Raw genomic sequence first — 25177 nt, 5'->3', positions numbered from 1 at the left:
CACTCGTCTCATGTCTTCCAGACCAGGAGCCATGCCTTGTATTAAGGGTGTATTGGTTCACCAAAACACACAGTTCGGTACGTATAGTGGTTTTGGAATCACCGTTCGGTTTCTGTACAGCGGGAAAATTAAATGCTAACAGTTACTGTAGTTCATTTTTGTTTATTAAAGAAAATACAAAGTGTTGCTATTCCTGATTCCATATACAATATGATCAAGAGTCATATAATGGCTTTTATGAGAGCACAATCAAGAACACTTTGTATTTTTTATTAAATGAAAACACACGATTACTCATCAACAACAACACTAACATATTTATTTATTAATTAGGGTTCACAGTGCGGAGCCAAACCAAGGTCGCCGTACCGAACGGTTCGAATACGTGTCCCGTTACCATGTATACCCGCATTTTACACACACACACATACACACACGCCACGTGTGCACATGAGTGAGAGAAAACCCACAGCCAAGCCCAGCATTTCCACTCGCCCAATTTCTTCCAAGAGTTCAGTGAAACACTGTATAGGGCAGTGAGTCAGTAAAAAACCACAGCACAGCTCAATCTAACCAACCCTCCCCATTGCATTGCTACTATGAGACTTTCTTGCCCAATTTCTTCTAAGAGCTCAACGAGTGTTGAACCACTCTGCATGGTACAGGCCAGAGTATAGAACCCTCCCTCCCCACAGCCATAACCAGCTCACTGAGAAGTTGAGATCCGGCACACTGACACATGTCACAGCAAATCAGGGGCTGGGAACCAGCGCTAAATTGGGGGGGGTTAGACCCCAGAGGGCTGCGAGTGTCCCTGTCCCACATCGTGTCAAGTGACGCAGCATGCCGGCCAATGAGAGGAGAATGCGAGGCAGTCAGGAGACCCGGCGCACGCCTGCTCTCTTCTCTCTTTCGTTCTATGGTTCTCTCTTTTGCGATCAGCGTCGTTTAAAAAATGAGTTTACGCTTGGATGCGCATCGCTGGCCGCTCGCTCCCCTTCTGTGCTGTGAGTATGGAGAGGGACGAGGTTTAGCCTGTGCTACAGCCTACCAGAGGCAAGGGTTAGGGGGGACAAGGCTGGGGAGGGTGAGGAGCACTAGGGAGTGGGGAGGAGGATTGGGTATTTTTTAATTCTCCTTTATTTAACTAGGCAAGTCAGTTAAGAACAAATTCTTACTTACAATGACGTCCTACGTCCAAATACTAACCCGGACGACACTGGGCCAATTGTGCGCCGCCCTACGGGACTCCCAATCACGGCCGGTTATGATACAGCCTGGAATCGAACCAGGTTCTGCAGTGACGCCTCTAGCACCGAGATGCCGTAGGCTCCCAAGTGGCGCAGTGTTCTAACTGGGGAGGGGTAAAGAAAGGATAGGGCAGGGAACAGGGTGAGGGTGAGGAAGCATCAGATAGGGATGAGGATGGTAGACCGGGGAGAAGGGTTAAGGAGGGCTATATGGGGACTGAAGTCAGGAGGGGGGCTGAGGGGACTGTACTGTACTATTGACCTAAATAGTAATCCCATACCTACCGCAGAGCAGACACATTCTAAATTCATTAATATGCGTGACAAACAACAGAGTGGGGCCCGCCTGTCTTGGGTGGCTGATCATAATACTACTGTAAATAACAAGCAGCAGTCAGGGGTCATGGGTCAATGGACTAGGCCTTTGAGGAGATCATCAACTTTAAAGCTCACCCACTCAGGAGAGGCCAAGCGAGTTAGTGTTTACAATAGTTTCCAAACATTGTGCCTAAATTGTGCTTTTAGATTAATCCGACTACATACAATTAAAAAGAGGACTTATGTGAACAATGCTTCCATACGGGGACATCATTGTGTTGGCTAACACATGATTGTGGACTACAGGAAAAGGAGGACCGAGCACGCCCCCACTCTCATCGACGGGGCTGTAGTGGAGCAGGTTGAGAGCTTCAAGTTCCTTGGTATCCACATCACCAACAAACTAGAATGGTCCAAACACACCAAGACAGTAGTGAAGAGGGCACGACAAAGCCTATTCCCCCTCAGGAAACTAAAAAGATTTGGCATGGGTCCTGAGATCCTCAAAAAGTTCTACAGCTGCAACATCGAGAGCATCAGCCTGACTGGTTGCATCACTGCCTGGTACGGCAATTGCTCGGCCTCTGACTGAAAGGCACTACAGAGGGTAGTGAGTATGGCCCAGAACATCACTGGGGCTAAGCTGCCTGCCATCCAGGTCCTCTACACCAGGCGGTGTCAGAGGAAGGCCCTAAAAATTGTCAAAGACCCCAGCCACCCCAATCATAGGCTGTTCTTTCTACTACCACATGGCAAGTGGTACCGGAGTGCCAAGTCTCGGACAAAAAGTCTTCTCAATAGTTTTTACACCTAAGCCATAGGACTCCTGAATAGAGGTTGACCAATTAATCGGAATGGTCGATTAATTAGGGCCGATTACAAGTTTTCATAACAATCGGAAATCGGTATTTTTGGAAACCGATTTGCCGATTAAAAAAATATAGATATTTTTTTTTATACCTTTATTTAACTAGGCAAGTCAGTTAAGAACACATTCTTATTTTCAATGACAGCCTAGGAATGGTGGGTTAACTGCCTCGTTCAGGGGCAGAACGACAGATTATCACCTTGGCAGGTCGTTAATCCCCCAAGTTGACAACGACCTGCCTCTCTCGTTGCACTCCACAAGGAGAGTGCCTGTTACGCGAATGCAGTAAGCCAAGGTAAGTTGCTAGCTAGCATTAAACTTATCTTGTAAAAAAACAATAAATCAGAATCACTAGTTAACTACACATGGTTGATGATATTACTAGATATTAAGCATTATTTCAAACAGCACTTTCGTGCGTTTTTCCAGCAGCTCTTCGGTGTGCGTCAAGCATTGCGCTGTTTATGACTTCAAGCCTAATCAACTCCCGAGATGAGGCTGGTGTAACCGAAGTGAAATGGCTAGCTAGTTAGCGCGCGCTAATAGCGTTTCAAACGTCACTCGCTCTGAGCCTTGCAGTGGTTGTTTCCCTTGCTCTGCATGGGTAACGCTGCTTCGATGGTGGCTGTTGTCGTTGTGTTTCTGGTTTGAACCCAGGGAGGAGCGAGGAAAGGGACGGAAGCTATACTGTTACACTGGCAATACTAAAGTGCCTATAAGAACATCCAATAGTCAAAGGTTAATGAAATACAAATGGTATAGAGGGAAATAGTCCTATAATTCCTATAATACCTACAACCTAAAACTTCTTACCTGGGAATATTGAAGACTCATGTTAAAAGGAACCACCAGCTTTCATATGTTCTCATGTTCTGAGCAAGGAACTGAAACGTTAGCTTTCTTACATAGCACATATTGCACTTTTACTTTCTTCTCCAACACTTTGTTTTTGCATTATTTAAACCAAATTGAACACGTTTCATTATTTACTTGAGGCTAAATTGATTTTGATATATTATATTAAGTTAAAATAAGTGTTCATTCAGTATTGTTGTAATTGTCATTATTACAACTAAATAAATAAAAATGGCCAGATTAATCGGTATCGGCTTTTTTGGTCCTCCAATAATCGGTATCGGCGTTGAAAAATCATAATCGGTCGACCTCTACTCCTGAACAGGTAAACAAATGGCTACCCGGACTATTTGCATTGTGTGCCCCCCCAACCCCTCTTTTTAAGCTGCTGCTACTCTATGTTTACCATATATGCATAGTCACTTTAACTATACATTCATGTACATACTACCTCAATTGGGCCAACTAACCCGTGCTCCTGCACATTGGCTAACCGGGCTATCTGCATTGTGTCCTGCCACCCATCACCCGCCAAACCCTCTTTTACGCTACTGCTACTCTCTGTTCATCATATATGCATATTCACTTTAACCACATCTACATGTACATACTACCTCAATCAGCCTGACTAACCAGTGTCTGTATGTAGCCTCGCTACTTTTATAGCCTCGCTATAGCCTGTCTTTTTACTGTTGTTTTATTTCTTTACTTACCTATTGTTCACCTAATACCTTTTTGCACTGTTGGTTAGAGCCTGTAAGTAAGCATTTCACTGTAAGGTCTACACCTGTTGTATTCGGAGCACGTGACAAATAAACTATGATTTGGAATGTTCAGTATTATGTCATGTTTCATGTTTGTTTGGACCCCAGAAAGAGTAGCTGCTACTTTCGCAACAGCTAATAGGGATCCTAATAAAATACCAGAAATACTTCTGGATATTTTTCCATACAGAGCTACGTTTGTCCCATGTGCAATAAACATCTTGTCAATATAATAAGAAGAATGACATCTTAAGAGTTTGAGCCAAGGTCTGACTGAACGAGTAAGCATTGAACTCTTGACACTTACGCAAATAATACCTTACGTCACTATGCAAACTACACACACACACACAATGCAAACTCCAATGCCGGCAGGATATGAGTGAGCCAGCCAGCCATCCACCCAGACAGGTGTTCAACAATAGACAGCCAGCCAATCTTGTTATCAGAACAGAAAGGGAGAGATGAGTCTAGAGCAGTGGTGCCAGCACGTCGTCAGCAGCCTGACTGTCACGGAGTCCTTTATGACACGGTGTGCAGCTGGTCGGCCATATTGGATCAACAGTCACCCTCCCATCAGAGGTCCTCTGGCCTCGCTGCTGTGTGTTAGGGCTGGCACGTATTAGGGCTGGCATCGTATAACCGACGGCTATGGATGAAGACCATCATGAAAATAAAATAATCGTCATAAACAGTTTATGCGATAATATGGACTCTCAACCATTTTCACGTGTGAGTTCCAAATATCTCCAACGGTTGCCCCAGCGTGAATTTTTATCAGGCACGTGATGTCAGAATGCACTCACTGTTCCAAAATGTGATTGTTATGCAACATGACAGCTAACCCACGCCGCCTTCAAACCAAGGCACGCTGCCTGCTAATTATCTATAGGCTGTTTCACATAAGTAGCCCATTTCACTGTTGCAGACAATTTATGTTTGTACATTTTACCCCTTTTTCTCCCAAATTTTGTGATATCCAAGTGGTAGTTAGTCTTGTTTGATCGCTTCAACTCCCGTAATGGACTCGGGAGAGGTGAAGATCAAGAGCAGAGTGCGTCCTCCGAAACACATTGCTCACTTAATCCAGAAGCTAGCCGCACCAATTTGTCGGCGGGAACCCCATACAACTGCGGACTGAAGTCAGCGTGCATACACCCGGCCCGCCACAAGTAGTCGCCAGAGGGCGATGGGACAAGGTCATGCCAGCTTGCTAAACCCTCCCCTAACCCGGGCGACACTGGGCCCATTGTGCATCGCCTCATGGGTCTCCCGGTCGCAGCCTGCTGCGACACAGCCTGGGATCGAACCCAGATCTGTAGTGACACCTCAAGCGCTGCGATGCAGTGCCTTAGACCGCAGCGCCATTCGGGAGGCCCGGACCATAATATATTTACTGTTTTATTCACATTTTCAAGTATTGGTGACATAATGCATTCCAATTCTTGCATACATTGTAATAGACTCGCGTGTAAAATACTTTTTTGAAGGTTGTAGTGATTATGATGAGCTAATGCAAAGCTATTTGCCGGCTATGTGTAGCTCCATGTTTGTTGATGTCCTACAACGCTTATTGGTTGTCAGACAAAAGAGGTTATAACAAGATATAGTTCACTCGACTGACTTATGGTGCTTTCAAGACAACTGTGAACTCTGTGAACAACTGAAAAATACTAGGTGACGTCAGTGATCTTCAGGATGGAAAGTCGGCCCGAGTTAGAAAGAGGCCCGAGTTCCCGAGTTGGAATTCCAAGTTGGATGACCGTTCAAAATGACTTTTCCCAGTCGGAGCTCCCCCCCCCAGTTCCCAGTATTTTTTGCCAGCTCAGATCCCCCTTTCCAGGGGATTTAGTGTATAAACTTCTGTGTTTGCCCCCCATTTATTGATAAATCCCCCAACATAGTAATATTTCATATCCCACCACGATACTTTCCCCCATTTCTACCCCCCATGGAAAACCTCCCACAAATGAACCCCTCCACAAACGGTTTCATCCATGTCTAGCTTTCGCGCTAAGGTTAGTTTAGGCAGTAGGCTTGTATTTGGTGTGATGATCTGTAAGGTGTTAACATTTTATTTGCTTTGTGATTTGTCAAAAACAGTAAATTACTTGTCAAGTCTTGTGTTCCTGTTCTTGTATATACTAACAAGTACTGTGCAGCCGTATTCATTGATCTGGTCAAGGCTTTCGACTCTGTCAATCACCACATCCTCATCGGCAGACTCGACAGCCTTGGTTTCTCAAATGATTGCCCCGCCTGGTTCACCAACTACTTCTCTGATAGAGTTCAGTGTGTCAAATCGGAGAGTCTGCTGTCCGGACCTCTGGCAGTCTCTATGGGGGTGCCACAGGGTTCAATTCTTGGACCGACTCTCTTCTCTGTATACATCAATGATGTCGCTCTTGCTGCTGGTGAGTCTCTGATCCACCTCTACGCAGACGACACCATTCTGTATACTTCTGGCCCTTCCTTGGACACTGTTAACAACCCTCCAGGCAAGCTTCAATGCCATACAACTCTCCTTCCGTGGCCTCCAATTGCTCTTAAATACAAGTAAAACTAAATGCATGCTCTTCAACCGATCGCTGCCTGCACCTGCCCGCCTGTCCAACATCACTACTCTGGACGGCTCGGACTTAGAATACGTGGACAACTACAAATACCTAGGTGTCTGGTTAAGACTGTAAACTCTCCTTCCAGACCCACATCAAACATCTCCAATCCAAAGTTAAATCTAGAATTGGCTTCCTATTTTCGCAACAAAGCATCCTTCACTCATGCTGCCAAACATACCCTTGTAAAAACTGACCATCCTACCAATCCTCGACTTGGCGATGTCATTTACAAAATAGCCTCCAATACCATACTCAACAGATTGGATGCAGTCTATCACAGTGCAATACGTTTTTTCACCAAAGGCCCATATACTACCCACCATTGTGACCTGTACGCTCTCGGTGGCTGGCCCTCGCTTCATACTCGTCGCTAAACCCACTGGCTCCATGTCATCTACAAGACCCTGCTAGGTAAAGTCCCCCCTTATCTCAGCTCGCTGGTCACCATAGCATCTCCCACCTGTAGCACACGCTCCAGCAGGTATATCTCTCTAGTCACCCCCAAAACCAATTATTTCTTTGGCCGCCTCTCCTTCCAGTTCTCTGCTGCCAATGACTGGAACTAACTACAAAAATCTCTGAAACTGGAAACACTTATCTCCCTCACTAGCTTTAAGCACCAACTGTCAGAGCAGCTCATTACTGCACCTGTACATAGCCCACCTATAATTTAGCCCAAACAACTACCTCTTTCCCTACTGTATGTATTTTATTTATTTATTTTGCTCCTTTGCACCCCATTATTTTTATTTCTACTTTGCACATTCTTCCACTGCAAATCTACCATTCCAGTGTTTTACTTGCTATATTGTATTTACTTTGCCACCATGGCCTTTTTTTGCCTTTACCTCCCTTATCTCACCTCATTTGCTCACATCGTATATAGACTTGTTTCTACTGTATTATTGACTGTATGTTTGTTTTACTCCACGTGTAACTCTGTGTCATTGTATGTGTCGAACTGCTTTGCTTTATCTTGGCTAGGTCGCAATTGTAAATGAGAACTTGTTCTCAACTTGCCTACCTGGTTAAATAAAGGTGAAATAAAATAAATAAATAAAATAGTACGTTGAAGATTTGTAATATGCTGAAAAGTGGCTAAGTTCATATTGGCGCAGCCATGTTTGACTTTGATTATTTGCATCTTAGAGTGAAAAGCATTCTGGGATTAGGGAGTTTTCGCCAAGTCAAACAAACAAACAAACATGGCTGCCACCATAAAGAATTCAGCTGCTGTTTGCTTAGCTGACACGCATCTCTTTTCTAAACAATATTACATTTAAGATGGCGCCGACAGAGAGGGCTGCCTCGCTTCTAGTTGTTAGGAAACTTTGAACATTGTGTTATTAGATACAGCCGGGAAGAACTATTGGATATCAGAGCGGCGGTATAAGACTTTCCCGAAGCGCATCCTTTGTTCGCACCACCCAGGGCAATGGAACTGATTCCAGAGGCCAACCCAAAACAACACCGGCGGAAGAGGGAATCAAAGCGGTCTTCTAGTCCTAGGCGCGCACATCACCCACCGCTTCCGAGTATATTACTCGATAGTGTTCAGTCCCTGGATAACAAAGTTAACGAGATCAGGGCAAGGGTTTTTCTTTCCAGAGAGACATCTGGGATTGTAACATACTCCGTTTCATGGAAACATGGCTCTCTCGGGATATACTGTCGGAGTCAGTCCAGCCATCTGGATTCTCAGTTCATCGCGCCGACAGGAATAAACATCTCTCCGGGAAGAAGGGCGAGGGTGTATGTTTCATAATTTACCACTCATTGTGTAATTGTGATAACATATAGGAACTCAAGTCTTCTTCTTTTTTCACCCAACCTAGAATACCTCAAATCAAATGCCGACCGTATTTGCATTTGTGGGTTCGATTACAGGCTCAAAATAGCTAGAAACAAATAACTTTCTTCTGAAACTCATCAGTCTATTCTTGTTCTGAGAAATGAAGGCTATTCCATGCGAGAAATTGCCAAGAAACTGAAGATGCTAGTACACAATGCTGTGTACTACTCCCCTCACAGAACAGAGCAAACTGAATAGACTGACGAGTTTCAGAAGAAAGTGCTTTGTTTCTGGCCATTTTGAGCCTGTAATGGAACCCGCAAATGCTGATGCTCCAGATACTCAACTAGTCTAAAGGCCCGTTTTATTGCTTCTTTAATCAGGACAGCAGTTTTCAGCTGTGCTAACATAATGGCAAAAGGGTTTTCTAATGATCAATTAGCCTTTTAAAAATGACAAACTCAGATTAGCTAACAACATGCCATTGGAACACAGGTTGCTGATAATGATATTAGATTAGTAGATATTCCATTAAAAAACAAATTGGTTTTTAAATCAGCCTTTTCCAGCTACAATAGTCATGTACAATATTAACAATGTCTACACTGTATTTCTGATTAATTTGATGTTATTTCAATGGACAAAAAAAGTGCTTTTCTTTGCTAAATCAAGGACATTTCTAAGTGACCCCAAACTTTTGAACGGTAGTGTATATACACATATACACACACAATGCATTCAGAAAGCATTCAGAACCCTTGACTTTTTCCACATCGTTACTTTACAGCCTTTTTCTAAAATTGATTAAATTGTTCCACCCCCTCCTCAAATCTACACACAACACCCCATAATGACAAAGCAAAAACACATGTATACATTTTTGCAGATTTGCTAAAAATAAAAACACAGAAATTGCATTCACATAAGTACTCAGACCCTTTACTCAGTACTTTGTAGAAGAACCTCTGGCAGCGATTACAGCCTTGAGTATGACGCTACAAACTCGGCACACCCTTATTTGGGGAGTTTCTCCCATTCCTCTCTGCAAATCCTCTCAAGTGCTGTCAGGTTGGATGGGGAGCGTCGCTGCGCAGCTATTTTCAGGTCTATCCAGAGATGTATGATCGGGTTCAAGTCTGGGGTCTGGCTGGGCCACTCAAGGACATTCAGAGACTTGTCCTGAAGCCACTCCTGCATTGTCTTGGCTGTGTGCTTAGGGTCATTGTCCTTCTGGAAGGTGAACCTTCGCTCCAGTCAGAGGTCCTGAGCGCTCTGGAGCAGGTCTTTACCAATGATCTCTCTGTACTTTGCTCCGTTCATCTTTCCCTGAATCCTGACTAGTCTCCCAGTCCCTGCCGCTGAAAAACATCCCCACAGCATGATGCTGCCACCACCACCATGCTTCACCGTAGGGATGGTGCCAGGTTTCCTCCAGACATGACGCTTGGCATTCAGGCCAAATAGTTCAATATTGGTTTCATCAGACCAGAGAATCTTGTTTCTCATGGTCTAAGAGTCTTTAGGGCCCTTTTAGCAAAGATGAAGCGGGCTGTCATGTGCTTTTTACTGACGAATGGCTTCCTTCTGGCCACTATCAGAAAACCCTGATTGGTGGAGTGCTGCAGAGATGGTTGTCCTTTGGGAAGGTCCTCCCAAGCTCTGTCAGGTTATAGGGTATTGTGTTTAGATTGATGAGGGAAAAAATGAATTAACACATTTTAGAATAAAGCTGTAATGTAACAAGAGGTGGAAAAAGGGGTCTGACTACTCCGAATGCACTGTATATATTAGAATCATTGGGGGGTGGGGGGGCTATTCAAAATGGTTATTACAGAGACCTCAGTCATTTGGCTGGCCAATTACAGTCATCCAAAATTCAATGACCGTCACAGCACTAGTGTGTGTGTGGCCAGTGTGCATGTATGGTGGTCTTCATCTATTGAAGGTTGTTGAAGGTAGTGCTAGATAGGCAGTCCTTGTACGGTCTGAGCGTGGCCAGTTTGTCTCAATGGAGGTGGAGCACAGTCAGTTCCAGCCAGGGACATTCAGGGAGTGTCAATGTACTGTAGGCCTATTGAACATTCATTAGACAGGCCCTATCTGACATTATCATTTTCCACTCATGAATCATGATACAGCAGATCAGCCAACACAGAAGGTCCAACATGCATCGACACGACAGAGGGCTATCCCTGATTCTAACTGTCGCTAGAGGAAAGAACACATAGGGAGAACAAATCAAAACCGGCCATTAAACTTTAACAAGACACGGGAGCAGAGACAAAACATTAGCAGTTCAACGTCCCATATATACACACACACATTCAATAAAATCACACATTTTCAAGTTGCAATATGCAGAAATCGCTCCGCCATTTCCTGGTTGCTAAAACTCAAAAAGTTTGCCTAATTTAAGTTTGACAAAACAAGCAATAGGGTAAATAATTATTGCACCATCTAAACCTGCTGTCAAATGTATTTTCTGCTGTTTGAAGCTGTTGTACAAAATTGAAAGCAAAAGATGCTAAAACAAAACTTAAGAATGGGAAGCATAGAAACACCGCACATAGAATAGATCTACCGCTTCTTAGACTTCCTTTCAATTAGACTAACAGATCTGTAACTCACATTTCTATGTGAATTTGGTCAAGACACCCAAAAAGTTACATTTTATTTAACCAGGAAAAGCCCATTGAGAACCAGAGCCTCTATTTTAAGGGAAACCTGGCCAAGGCAGCAGAAACAATCAATACATTACAGAATTAAAAAATATACAATTTAACATGATCCAGCATTTTCTTTTTTCTACATTTACACTCCTCTGTTACAGTCTCCAATCAAAATGTTTAATTCATTCAGTGGCACTAAAATATGTAGATAAAGCATGGGATGTAGACTATTCCATGCCTCTGGTGCACAAAATGAGAAAACAGTCTTGCCTAATACTATACATTGCATTCAGAAAGTATTCAGACCCCATGACTTTTTCCACATTTTCTTAAGTTACAGCCTTATTCTAAAATTGATTCAATAATCTACACAATTCCCCCATCATGACAAAGCAAACAGATTAAGAAAAAAAGTATTCAGACCCTTTGCTGAGACTCTAAATTGAGCTCAGGTGCATCCTGTTTACATTGATCATCCTTTAGATGTTTCTACAACTTGGTTGGAGTCCACCTGTTGTAAATTCAATTGATTGGAAATGATTTGGAAAAGGCATACGCCTGTCTATATAAAAGGTCCAACAGCTGACAGTGCATGTCAGAGCAAAAACCAAGCCATGAGTTCGAAGGAATTGTCCTTAAGAGCTCCGAGACAGGATTGTGTCAAGGCACAGATCTGGGAAAGGTGAAATTGCAAACATTTCTAAACCTGCTTTTGCTTTGTCATTATGGTGTGTAGATTGATGAGGGAAAAAAACTATCTATTTTAAAATCAGGCTGTAACTTAACAAAATATGTAAAAAGTCAAGGGGTCTGAATACACTGTAAATGTCCTGGGGACTTTAAGTAGCAATCACCTAGCAGACCGAATATGGTAACTGCTGATGGTGAAGGAGACTAGAATACAGATGTAGAGGGAGTTTACACAAAATTACTTTGTAGATGAACACATACAAATGTCGTATTCTGCGCATATAAAGTGAGGTCCAAACCACCATTTGGTACAAGGTGCAATGGTGGGTGAGTGACTTGGCATTTGTAATGCAGCGCAAGCATGCATGATAAACAGAGTCCAGTCTCTGTAAGACAGAAGAGGCTGCTTCCATATACACAACAAGTCACCATAATCAGCTTTAACAGAAAAACAATGACATTTGATGTTCTAAGTACACAACAATGCTTATACCACATCAAGGGGCCACTTTTGAGGTTGAAGTTTTCATTTTTGGGTGTAGATACGCTTTAATTTAAGTGGCACCAGCAACTTGTTTGGTTAGCAGCGTTTCTGTAGCATGCATATAATGGCAGAGTTTGCTAAACAATTGCCACTGGATTGATGCAAATTATCACAATAATATTCTGCCAGGTAGGCATAGGCTATTTTGTAGTTAACATTTAATTGAGAAGATTTTGGGGAAAGCCTTTCCATCTCCCAGAAGACGGTTGTCGTTACCATCATTGCTTAACGATTACACAAAGTGGTAGACCAACGCTGGTAATTACCGTGCCTTTGCTTCAGAAAGTTGAAAGTTCAGAAAGGGAAATACAAATCAACGACACACTTTGTTCATGTCTTTCGATCATCTTGGGCAAAATAATATATTTAGTTGATTTCCTACTTAATTCAATACATTTTTGAATATTGTTGAACTCCGTTGGGCCGCCCGAGTGGCGCAGAGGTCTAAGGCTCTGCAGTGCTAGCTGTGCCACTAGAGATCTGGCTTCAAGTCCAGGCTCTGTCGCAGCCAGCCGCGACCGAGAGACCCATGGGACGGCGCACAATTGGCCCAGCGTCGTCTTGGTTAGGGGAGGGTTTGGCCGGCAGGGATGTCCTTGTCCCATCGCATACTAGCGACTCCTGTGGCGGGCCGAGCGCAGTGCGCGCTGACATGGTCGCCAGGTGTACAGTGTTTCTTCTGACACATTGGTGCGGCTGGGTTAAGTGGGCATTGTGTCAAGAAGCAGTGCGGCTTGATTGGGTTGTGTTTCGGGGGACGCACGGCTCTCGACCTTCACCTCTCCCAAGTCCGTACAGGAGTTGAGGCGATTGGACAATTGGAAACCACGAAATTAGGGAGAAAAAGGGGTAGGGGGAAAAATTTATTGAAAAAAACAATTATGTTGTCTGGATTCCGAGCCCCCCACCACCAAAGATAAACTATGTAAAACACTGGGCAGTCATGTGAACTCGTGCCATTGGAGGCATCTGGGGCCCTGGGAGTCTGTAGAGGCTCTATGGGAGTGAGCGAGGAGGGCCTCTACTCCATTCATCTCTTCATCCCAGCAGCAGGTCCCACAACACGAACCCAGCTCCACCATTAAAGTGTCTGCAGTGTGAGGGCAGCAGCCAGCTCCATCTTTCTCCTCCAAGTTTAAAACCTTGTCCACCCACCAACGCTCACACCATTGTCATCCGAAGGAAAATAAAGGGAAATAAAGAAAAGAGGCAGAGAAAGAGAGAAATGATAGCGCTTCCCTTGTTTACCCCCATAAAAGTCAGCCGAGGATCTTTACTGCCAACAGATGCTAAAGCAAACATGTTTTTTCTCTTTCTTTTCTTTTTCCTCATTCCCTAGCTTCTCCAAATGTAATGGGGTTCCATGATCTCAAGGCGTTGACCCCGCCGTGACCTGCCCCTGCATTGTCGGGGCAACGGAAGGGTTGAGATAAAGAGAGGAAGTCAGCCGGAGGAGAGTTATGCTCCAACACACGGAAGGATGAGGAGAGGAGCAGCAGGCAGCCTGGGCTGTCTACTGGCATACACACACAGACACACACGCTCTCCACACAAACAAACACAGACTGTTCAACCCCCCACCCAAATCATTGTTCACTCAGCAGGTGACAGACTGTCGACACGCAAACACAGTCATGCGACATTCTCCAAATCCCCTTACTGGACTCAAACTCTTTCAACAGCTGAAACGGATTCCCATGGGCACACACAGAAACACACACACCAACCTGGAGTCTCCCTTGCCCAGGTTTCCACCACCTGGGTGAAGGATGGTCTGGTTGCCTTCCATATCCACAATACATTTTGTGTTCAGGTCCTTTTCTGTGAAAGGGAGAGATGAAATAGAAAAGGTTCAGAACAACTTCCAGGTGCAGGGTGGGTACATAATCATGGGACTAGAAAATGAGAATATATGTACACTGTTTAACCTGCACCAGGCCAAGACAGAGTTTAATGCAGCCACATTACATCAACATGGTCAACTTTGAAAGCATTTAGTGTGAAGACCGAGAGATGCACATTTGGGAATGTATGACATAGGGTTCTGCCAAGAAAAATAAGCTTTTGTTAAGTGATTGGTGGGTACTGGGTAGGCATCGGCCCAGGCTTGTTGCCTTTCATCTTGGAGGTGAGCTGTAACTCAATTGATAACTGTAGAACAAAGGGTCTAAAACTATTAGCGCTCCTCACACAAATGCCCTCATCACGTGACTTGGGACACTGACTCAATCACACTTTGACCCTGGCCCTCTGGTTCCAAACCATGACTTAAAACTTGGCCTCTGAGACAACAGCTATCACTCACACAACTCAGGTTTGGCCAATGCAAGAAAGAGAGAAATGGCCAAGCAATGCTGGTCCAAATGGCTCAGTACTACTTATTAGATTGGACATACTGCTGACTATGGCAAAAAAAACAAGGTTGTTCGATCAATTCCTGCAAGGGTCACACAAAGGCTACTAATGGATAATGTAGCAGGCCTATATTGCATTAAGTCATATTAAGTCACATATTGTGATTCACATTCACTGTAAACATGTCTGATGAATGACCATGTAAATGTTACTTCATCGAAACTGGAAAGTGAGAACTTGTTTTTTCTCCATCATAGAAAACCCATTAAATATAATTTCTTGAATTCCAAAACTGCTCTGTGGGCACAATGAGTGTGCCATTATTTTTGGCTGCCCTGTTAGTTAGCACATTGTAGCTAGTGCAGCCCAGTGCTGCCATATGGAAGCCTAATAATAGCAGCATTAATTATTGGGCTCTCCATCTGTACTGCTGGCCTAAATGTGGGCTCATCCCCTTTCCACACTGTCAGTTTGCTCATTTCAAAATTGTGCTAAGGAACAAAACACACTTCAACAGTATTATGATTTAGCCTAGATTTCCTCTGTACTTACTGTACTGTGTCTAGAAAAGTATTCCTCACTGACTGCATTCTTATAGATGTTGTTATTATTATTAACCAAACAACCAGTTCATTATTTTCAAAACCCTGTGTTTGCTCTTGACCCTTGGGGTCCAATATTCACAATTCCTCACATTTTTAGCATCGACAGGAATAAACACAAACAAAGAGGCCAGTTGACAAGACAAACTCACAGACACCCAAACAAAACATTCACTACTTGGCTATGTAAACAACCACACACATTCAATTTCAAACACATCCATGAAACTGTAAGTGTGTCCAGAGGAAAGGCTAGTCCGGCATTATGTTCATTAGGACACACAATGGAAAAGGTTATAAAACCTTGAGTGTTTCTATTGGACACGTCCCGATAGTAGTCCCTTACAGGTTGTCCATTTTCTTCCATTGCTTCCTACTGAACATGATCCATGGCCATGTCAATGCAAACTGCATAGAGTTTTTTTGCATAGGGGAGTTGCATGGAGAGGTAGCACTACCCTATGGAGGCTGGGGCACAGAGGGGGTGGGAGGGACTTTCGGGTGAGTGACTCCGGCTGGCTGCAACCCTTCTCCCTCAGAGGAAGCACAAGCTTCCTCCCTCTTCCCTTCCTCCCTCCATCCATCCTTCCCCCTCATGCACTGGTGACCAGTAACCACCGAAGCAAAGAGGTAAAGAATGTGTATACTTGTTGGGGTCAAATTGGGTTTAAGAGTCAGTGTTGGTACTGTGAAGGAATCCAAAGACTTAGGCTTCAGTCAAATCCCAAATAACAAGACGTGATCTTGAGTGCCTTGCCAGTGTCACAGCCCCGTGTTTCCCTGAACCGAGTCACTGAGCGTCTTTATTGAGCACACTGGTGTGTGTGTGTCATCATCATCACACTGGTTTGAGCGCCATTACACCGTTATCACTGTCACTGGTATGAGTCAACCAGTTCGCCTGTTGTGTGTGTGTGTGAGTAAGCTCCAGCAGCCTCGCATACCAGTCTGGCAGTACAGATCAGTGTGTGGTCATACACCTGCTAATGTTCTGACCAGTTGACTATTCTGTGACTTTCGGTAATAGCATTTGATCTGCTTTTTCTCAAAGGAAATGAACAGAGGAAAAAAGATATACATCTTATGTGAAATGCAACGGAGAATTGACGGTAATATCCTAGTATTCTCTCGCCTTTCATCAGATTCTTTCCAGTACCAGCTCATTTTCCATTGGCAAATTAGCCTTCTTCCATGCGGTAAGTGAAACAGCACCGGGCTTAGTTGGTGGTACAATAGGCATGACATCAATGTGGAAATGGAAAGGCAGTGTATATGATGTGACTGGGTTGGAGCCGATGGGGTCGTTCTTCGAAGACCTGGCCTCCCACCAGTAACTCCTCTACGGCCATGAGAACATGGTCAGTTATGCAACGCTAGCAAATAGTCCTTTCAGACTGACTCCCTTCCTGCCTTTGTCCAGCACAGCCAGAACAGCTCAGAGTCTGACTAGTGCTGAGCGATTAACCAAAACGTTGTTTTATATCCTAAAAAGAAAACTACATTGACGACGTAGGATGAATTACTTGAATTCTATGTAGTTTTTTTTGTGAACCCAATGTGCCGTTTCTCTAGAGGGAAATCAAATAATTATTGAGAGGAATCAAGTCAAGAACTATGTGGGACGCTGGGCTGAAGGGAGTTTGTAGTTTTCATTAAGCAAATATTGAACCTAGTTCAGTGCAGATATGTGGTAAATGACTACAATGACAATCCTTTGAGCCTGTTCTTCACCTGCTCGTATAGATGGATACACTTTTACAACTGCTACATTAGACACACACAGACCGCATGAGAAAGGAATGTACACAACACAACAAGAGTGAATGATTGAGACAGTTTGTGAAAGTATGCCTTATCTACTTTAAAGAACTTGTAAAATGATTGTCAGACAGCTCTGCAGCTCTAAAGGCTAGCCTAGCTAAATAGGATGACTGAAAACAGTACAGTATGGGGAGCACAAAGACAACGTTATGGCTGTCTGGCTACTACTGCCTGAGCAGAGATGCGATGATGACTTTAAGGAATGAAAAATAACAAAGTAATCAAATAAAAAAAACTAAGTAATATACACAACTGAAATATTTTCTCATAGTAATTTTCCATTTTTCTATTGACATCAATGGAATATTTTCAATGTTTTGGCAATTGAATGTTCACTACTTATTTCATAATAGATTTAATGTTTTAAATTATCGAAAACTGAAAGAAAAAATATACTAAATCGCTCAGCACATAAATGAGCCCTTGTCATAATACATTTGAGATGTCAGTAACTTAGAAATCAAATGTACAGTTACATCAACAGTGTGAAGCAGAAATGTAAGTTGTGTTCTGATTTGTGGTTATTAACAATTGTATTACAGTGTATCTTCAAAGGAGAAACTTCAGTCTAGGGTCTGTTTTGGTGAGAATCCAATTAAATTTGCAGACAGTAGGCTACTAATCAAAATGGACAAGGATAGGTGTAGTGCAGGATAGAACAGGGTCAAGTGGATACTGCCTGCCCTGGGCTTGTTTCATTGCATGATTGGAGGATACGCGAGAAAGAGCGCTGGTAAAATTCTGTCTTGTGACCGATTTCTACGCTCTGTGAGAAGGAACATGTGACATGGCCCGCTACATTGTAGCTAGACTCAGTATTTTCCACCTCGGTAGACTCTCGTACTTGCAGACATGTTCTCCCGTGGCTAAATTCGACTGGGGGCACACGGCTAAAATATCCTTTCTTCCCTCCAAGCGGCATTCATTGCCAGCATTATAATTGACCGAATCATTTGAGTGTGCGCAAAGTTTCATTAAACGAGAGGCATGTCACTGCACTCATTACTACAGCTTATGTCATGAAAGGGAGACTACACTTGTTCAGGCCGATCACACCGTTTAACACTAAATCCATAACTTCTTGAATAGGCAGCTCGTTTGTGTATTATAGGTCAGGAATATTTTCAAATTCATGCTATCCCACCCAATAGTCTGGCCTGATCAAGCAAAATGCCAATGGATGTTGTTGGCTGTTGAAATCATCAAGCAAAAGTCATCTCTAGACATCTCTAATATACAGTATCAGTCAAAAGTTTGGACACTACTCACTCAAGGGTTTTTCTTTATTTTTGCTATTTTCTACATTGCAGAATAATAGTGAAGACAAACTATGAATAACACATATGGAATCATGTAGTAACCAAAAAAAAGGTGTAAACAAATCTAACCATATTTTAGACTTGAGATTCTTCAAAGTAGCCACTATTTGCCTCAGCTTAGCCCACTCTTGGCATTCTCTCAACCAGCTTCACCTGGAATGGTTTTCCTATAGTCTTGAAGCAGTTCTCACACATGCTGAGCACTTGTAGGCTGCTTTTCCTTCACTCTGCGATCCAACTCATCCCAAACCATCTCAATTGGGTTGAGGTCAGGTGATTGTGGCCAGGTCATCTAATGCAGCACTCCATCACTCAGCCTAGAGGTGTGTTGGGTCACTGTCCTGTTGAAAAACAAATTATAGTCCCACTAAACCCAAACTAGATGGGATGGCGTATTGCTGCAGAATGCTGTGGTAGCAATGCTGGTTAAGGGTGCTTTGAATTCTAAATAAATCACTGACAGTGTCAACAGTAAATCACCCCCACACCTCCTCCATGCTTCACGGTGGGAACCACACATGCGGAGATCCGTTCACCTACTCTGCGTCTCACAAAGACATGACGGTTGGAACCAAACATCTCAAATTTGGACTCATCGGACCAAAGGACAGATTTCCACCGGTCTAATGTTCATTGCTCGTGTTTCTTGGCCCAAGCAAGTCTTCTTCTTATAGGTGTCTTTTAGTAGTGATTTCTGTGCAGTAATTCAACCATGAAGGCCTGATTCACACATCCTCTGAATAGTTGATATTTAGATGCTTTACCTAGCAAAGTAACAGATGCCCCAGATGCCTTATCTCAGCTCACTGGTCACCATAGCAGCACACACCCATAGCACGCGCTCCAGCAGGTATATCTCACTGGTCACCCCCAAAGCCAATTCCTCCTTTGGCTGCCTTTCCTTTCAGTTCTCTGCTGCCAACGACTGGAACGAACTGCAAAAAGCACTGAAGCTGGAGACTCATATCTCCCTCACTAGCTTTAAGCACCAGCTATCAGAGTAGTTCACAGATCCCTGCACCTGTACATAGCCCACCTGTAAATAGCCCATCCAACTACCTCATCCCCATACTGTATTTATCTTGCTCCTTTGCACCCCAATATCTCTACTTGCACATTCATCTTCTGCACATCTATCACTCCAGTGTATAATTGCTATATTGTAAATACTTCGCCACCATGGCCGATTTATTGCCTTACTTCCCTGATATTACCTCATTTGCACACACTGTATATAGACTTTTCCATCTGTATGTTTGTTTATTCCATGTGTAACTCTATGTTGTTGTGTGTCAAACTGCTTTGCTTTATCTTGGCCAGGTCGCAGTTGTAAATGAGAACTTGTTCTCAACTAGCCTACCTGGTTAAATAAAGGTGAAATAAAAATAAATGATCTCTGTGAAGCATTTATTTGGGCTACAATTTCTGAGGCTGGGAATTCTAAGGAACTTATCCTCGGCAGCAGAGGTAACTCTGGGTTTTCCTTCCCTGTGGCGGTCCTCATGAGAGCCAGTTTCATCATAGCGCTTGATGGGTTTTGCGACTGCACTTGAAGAAACGTTCAAAGTTCTTGACATTTTCCGTATTGACTGACCTTCATGTCTTAAAGTAATGGACTGTTTCTCTTTGCTTATTTGAGCTGTTCATGACATAATATGGCCTTGGTCTTTTACCAAATAGGGCTATCTTCTGTATACCAAACCTACCTTGTCACAACACAATGGTTTGGCTCAAATGCATTAAGGAAAGAAAAAATTACTTTTAACAAGGCTTTTAACAAGGCACACCTGTTAATTTAAAAGTATTCCAGGTGACTACCTCATGTAGCTGGTTGAGAGAATGCCAAGAGTGTGCAAAGCTGTCACCAAGGCAAAGGGTGGCTACTTTGAAGAAACTCAAATATAATATATATTTTGATTTGTTTTTAACCTTTTTTGGTTACTACATGATTCCATGTGATATTTCATAGCGCTGATGTCTACAATGTAGAAAATAGTTAAGAAATAAAAAGCACTGGAATGAGTAGATGTGTCCAAACTTGGTACTGTATGTTCATGAAAACATAGATAATAATGCGTTTACTACAGACACTGCCCCAGGGAGTGACCCATGGCAGGCAAGGGTCTGGGCTTTTATTCACTAAGAGGTTATCGATTAGACCCGTTTCACAGCAACTGAGCCGAGTGTCAAGCTTCGTGTCATCACTTTAGCGATAACCCAGCTAATGTTACTTACCTCTCCTGTTCATAGGACGAACACGGACTGCGACCTTCACGTTCGAGTCGTTCAGACTGGTGTCGCCCATTGTCAGACGGACAGACAGTGCGTCTGTCTCGGTGATAAATTAGAGGCGCTCTCCGGATGATAATAATGATGCCCAATGGACTCTTGTGGAAGAATCATCCAGAATCCTTGATATGTGCTGCTAGCTGCCTGGTCAGCCAGCTAGCTTTAAGGGTTCGTCCTAAAACATGGCATTTTCCATCATTGCACAATGTCTTGCTGGGAGGAAAATTCTCTCTCCTTCAACAAATCTTCAATAAACAGCTATCCTCCAGTTACTGTATGTCCCGAGGGGTTTGAGCTGTAAAATACAATCCAAAAAATGCATCAATACATGCTGCAAAACAAGCAAGAAATCTGTTTAGCATCACACTGGACCCATTTGATTGTCTTCGCAAAACAAGACTAGAGAGGACAAACGTTAACTTAGTGTGCTAACATAACGGTTGTTTTTATGATGTATACATGCATTTGGCATTCACCTATTATTAGCATTTAAGACTCAGCTCAACAATATCAATTAATAGTTCGTGAATTGGCAATGGAGTCAAATAAATGGAATAGTCGAAGCCACCTTGGAGTTGAGCTAACCTAGCTAAATATCATTAGCTAGCTAAGACTATTTTCTGTATTCAAACAAATAACAGCAAACATTGATTAAAGGGCACGTCCAACAAGCATACATCACATAATTTAAAGTGTAAACCAACCACGATAGTTTAAATAAGCAAATAACCTATTTGCTTTGCGACCAAACCCCTTGCCTTGCATTGGCTGACAAAATTAGCTAGCTAACGGGCTGGGTCTAGGGGACTCAACTTCGCGACTTACAAGAAAGTGCGGGGCTCAATCTACCGGCTAACGACGCTGCTCCGTGTTTTAAAATCCAATCTTCGGAATGGTGCTGTGTGGTTTCAATTTCGTATATCTTGGCCAAATGTTCCACCTGTTCGGCGAGCAACTCCCCGTCAGCACAGTGTTCCGTTAATTCTGTTCTCGAGCTCTCAAACTGGGATAACCTCGTGCACGCCCTTTCCGGCAGGGAAGGTCGGGAGCAAATTATATTACGCTTGACCGAAGTTCCACTGCCATAACGTTGCAGAGAAATGTGTTTTTTTTGTGTTCGAAAACAGTCAAGTCGTGATTTATCTATTACTTGAAACAATGTAACTGTTTATCTTACGTGAAATACATTATATTTCAAAGTGCAACGTTGAGAATCTAGCACATTGTAGAAAGTAAGGCAGAAAGAGTCCTTCGCCATAATAGTAAGGTCAAACACATCAAAACGTTGTTTACAGTACAAGCGTCGCACAGGCACAATGGATTTGAAAAACATCACTGCTGTTTACACTCCATAGTCTAACAATTCTAGTGTGAGGAATATTTAGCCTGGTCTCATAGGCTAGACGTAACATAGTAAACGTAAATCCGGGAAACTCAAATTAGTATGATTACAGTATGCTATGTTTGGTATGGTTACATCAGACAGAAGGTCACTTAAAGTAAAGATTCACCTATTTTGAATGTTTTATTGTTTTATGCATCTCTGAGCGATGTTCTATCTATAGCCTGGGTCAATTCATGTTTTCATGTGTATCTGAGATATTGGCATTCAGTATGATGTAGCACTGAGATAAAGCCGCTCTCACTACACTGGAAGTTAATAGGAATATTACTTTTATATCAAGAAAATGTCTATCATATATGTCAGATTTAAAAAATGACCTATGTCATAACGTGGTAGGTTGTCTTCTCTTCTGTCCAGGGTGCATTGCATGGTGCCGTTGCGAATGTCAGACTCCATTCTGAGGTCGAATTGATCTGCAAGTTGAACATGGTGAAATTGTAGACCCCTAATTGATAGTGCAGTTTGTTTAGGTGATTTTACAATTAACTAGCTACTTCACATGCTGATACTGACTTTGGTATTATTGTGTGTAGCTACATATGCTAGCTAGTTAGCTAACCAGCCCATAGAGAGAGCATTGCATTGTGGTCAACTTGAGCTTCAACAGATTTCCAAATCTTGCTACCAATCTTACTCTAACAACAAAATGTTAAATGTGTTAACAAAAATATTGTTCTCACATATCAGTGTCATCTAACACTGTAAATTATAGAAATGAGTGGTTTTGGGTGGATTTTTCCATTTAAGTTAAAAACGAAGGGAGTGTGGATGGGTAGCCATATAACGTGAATGTCTAGCAACCAAAAGGTTGCATGTTCGAATCTCATCATGGACAACTAATTAGCAACTGCATTATACTTTTTTGCTACTTTCCAATTACTTAGCATGTTAGTTAACTCTTACCCTCTCCCTAACCTTAATCCTTTTAGCTAACCCTTCCCCTAACCTTAACCCTTTAACCTAACTCCTAGCATAGCTAACATTAGCATTAGCCACCTAGCTAACATTGGTGCTAGCCAGCATACGTTTTTGCAAATTCGTAACATATCATATGAATTGTAATTCGTAACATATCATACAAAATGAATGATTGACATCCACAAACTAATGCATACCATACTATACCAAACAACACATACCTACTAAATCCCAAATTTCTGCACAGAATAATAAGAAATGCTCTGAGACCAGGTTGCAGCCCTGCACCTAGGAGCCGGTGTGAGGTATGGGTCGGAAAAGATACCTCAATGCAGGGATGTACCCCAAATTGCACCTTTATCCACACTGATACATCGAGGAGAATTAAATACTGCTAGTTTTCCCAGAAAACTGACCTTTTCATTCTCTTGCTAGCTAGTAGTAGCCACCGCAGCCATTTTGAAATGGCAGTGTCAGCCAATCAGCTCCTTTGTTATACAACGCAAGTGCCATTCCATAATGGCTGCTGTGGCTACTGCTAGTTAGCATGAGGACAAAAGGGTAGTTTTCCGGGAAAACAAGCAGTATTTCAATCTTCTCAATGGAGCAATGTGGATAATTGTCAAATTTGGAGTACAGTGGCATATCCCATCCCTGCATTGAGGTACCTTTTCCCGATCCATATCTTGCGCTGTCTCCACAGTGTTTTAATGTAACCATCATTGCGTTCTGACCACAGTGCAGCTCAGTGTAAAGAAGCGTAATGGTAGAGTCGGTAATTTCTGGCAAAGGCCTACATAGTCCCCTGTATTGTTTGTACATGGTATATACAGTTGAAATCGGAAGTCTACATACACGTTAGCCAAATACATTTAAACTCAGTTTTTCACAATTCCTGAAATGTAATCCTAGTAAAAATTTCCTGTCTTAGGTCAAGTATGATCACCACTTTATTTTAAGAATGTGAAATGTCAAAATAATAGTAGAGAGAATGATTTATTTCAGCTTTTATTTCTTTCATCACATTCCCGGTGGGTCAGAAGTTTACATACACTCAAGTATTTGGTAGCATTGCCTTTAAATTGTTTAACTTGGGTCAAACGTAGTCCTCCTTGCTCGCACATGCTTTTTCAGTTCTGCACACAAAATTTCTATAGGCTTGAGGTCAGGGCTTTGTGATGGCCACTCACATACCTTGACTTTGTTGTCCTTAAGCCATTTTGCCAATAACTTTGGAAGTATGCTTGGGGTCATTCTCCATTTGGAAGACCCATTTGCGACCAAGCTTTAACTTTCTGACTTATGTCTTGAGACATTGCTTTAACATATCCACATAATTTCCCTGCCTCATGATGCCATCTATTTTGTGAAGTGCACCAGTTCCTCCTGCAGCAAAGCACCCCCACAACATGATGCTGACACCCCGTGCTTCACGGTTGGGTTGGTGTTCTTCTGCTTGCAAGCCTCCCCCTTTTTTAAACAAACATAACAATGGTCCTTATGGCCAAACAGTTCTATTTTTGTTTCATCAGACCAGAGGATATTTCTCCAAAAAGTACGATCTTTGTCCCCATGCGCAGTTGCAAACCGTAGGCTGTTTTTTTTATGACGGTTTTGGAGCAGTGGCTTCTTCCTTGCAGTGCGGCCTTTCAGGTTATGTCGATATAGGACTGGTTTTACTGTGGATATAGATACTTTTGTGTCTATTTTCCCATTATGTCAAGCAAAGATGCACTGAGTTTGAAGGTAAGCCTTGAAATACATCCACAGGTACACCTCCAATTGATTGAAATTATGTCTATTAGCCTATCAGAAGCTTCTAAAGTCATGAAATAATTTTCTGGAATATTCCAATCTGTTTAAAGGCACAGTCAACTTGGTGTATGTAAACTTCTGACCCACTGGAATTGTGATACAGTGAATTATAAGTGAAATAATCTCTCTATAAACAATTGTAGATGTCCTAACCGAATATCCAAAACTATAGTTTGTTAACAAGAAATTTGTGGAGTGGTTGAAAAACAAGTTTTAATGACTCCAACCTAAGTGTATGTAAACTTCCGACTTCAACTGTAGGTCTAATGCAGTGTTGGTCGGTAC

At 42.7% G+C, this 25177-nt stretch overlaps 1 protein-coding gene across 2 annotated transcripts in view; it reads right to left on the bottom strand.

Annotated features, from left to right (window-relative positions):
• Positions 1-21762, bottom strand: part of LOC115138337 (kinesin-like protein KIF13B) — an 86119-nt gene extending 64357 nt beyond the window's left edge. For both annotated transcript variants that reach the window (XM_029675096.2, XM_029675098.2), the window contains exons 1-3: positions 21580-21762; positions 20701-21049; positions 14096-14189 (exon numbers count right to left, since the gene is read on the bottom strand). In XM_029675096.2, coding sequence (XP_029530956.2) covers positions 14096-14189; positions 20701-20770 — 164 coding nt within the window. In that variant the 5' untranslated portion in view covers positions 20771-21049; positions 21580-21762. The remainder of the gene's footprint in view (positions 1-14095; positions 14190-20700; positions 21050-21579) is intronic.
• Between the last annotated feature and the right edge of the window lie 3415 nt (positions 21763-25177).

Source organism: Oncorhynchus nerka, linkage group LG12 (assembly GCF_034236695.1).
Source record: "Oncorhynchus nerka isolate Pitt River linkage group LG12, Oner_Uvic_2.0, whole genome shotgun sequence".
In the NCBI taxonomy this organism is placed as follows: Eukaryota; Metazoa; Chordata; class Actinopteri; order Salmoniformes; family Salmonidae; genus Oncorhynchus; species Oncorhynchus nerka.
The sequence above is the reverse complement of the archived record's forward strand: the minus strand, read 5'-3'. Positions and strand labels throughout refer to the sequence as shown.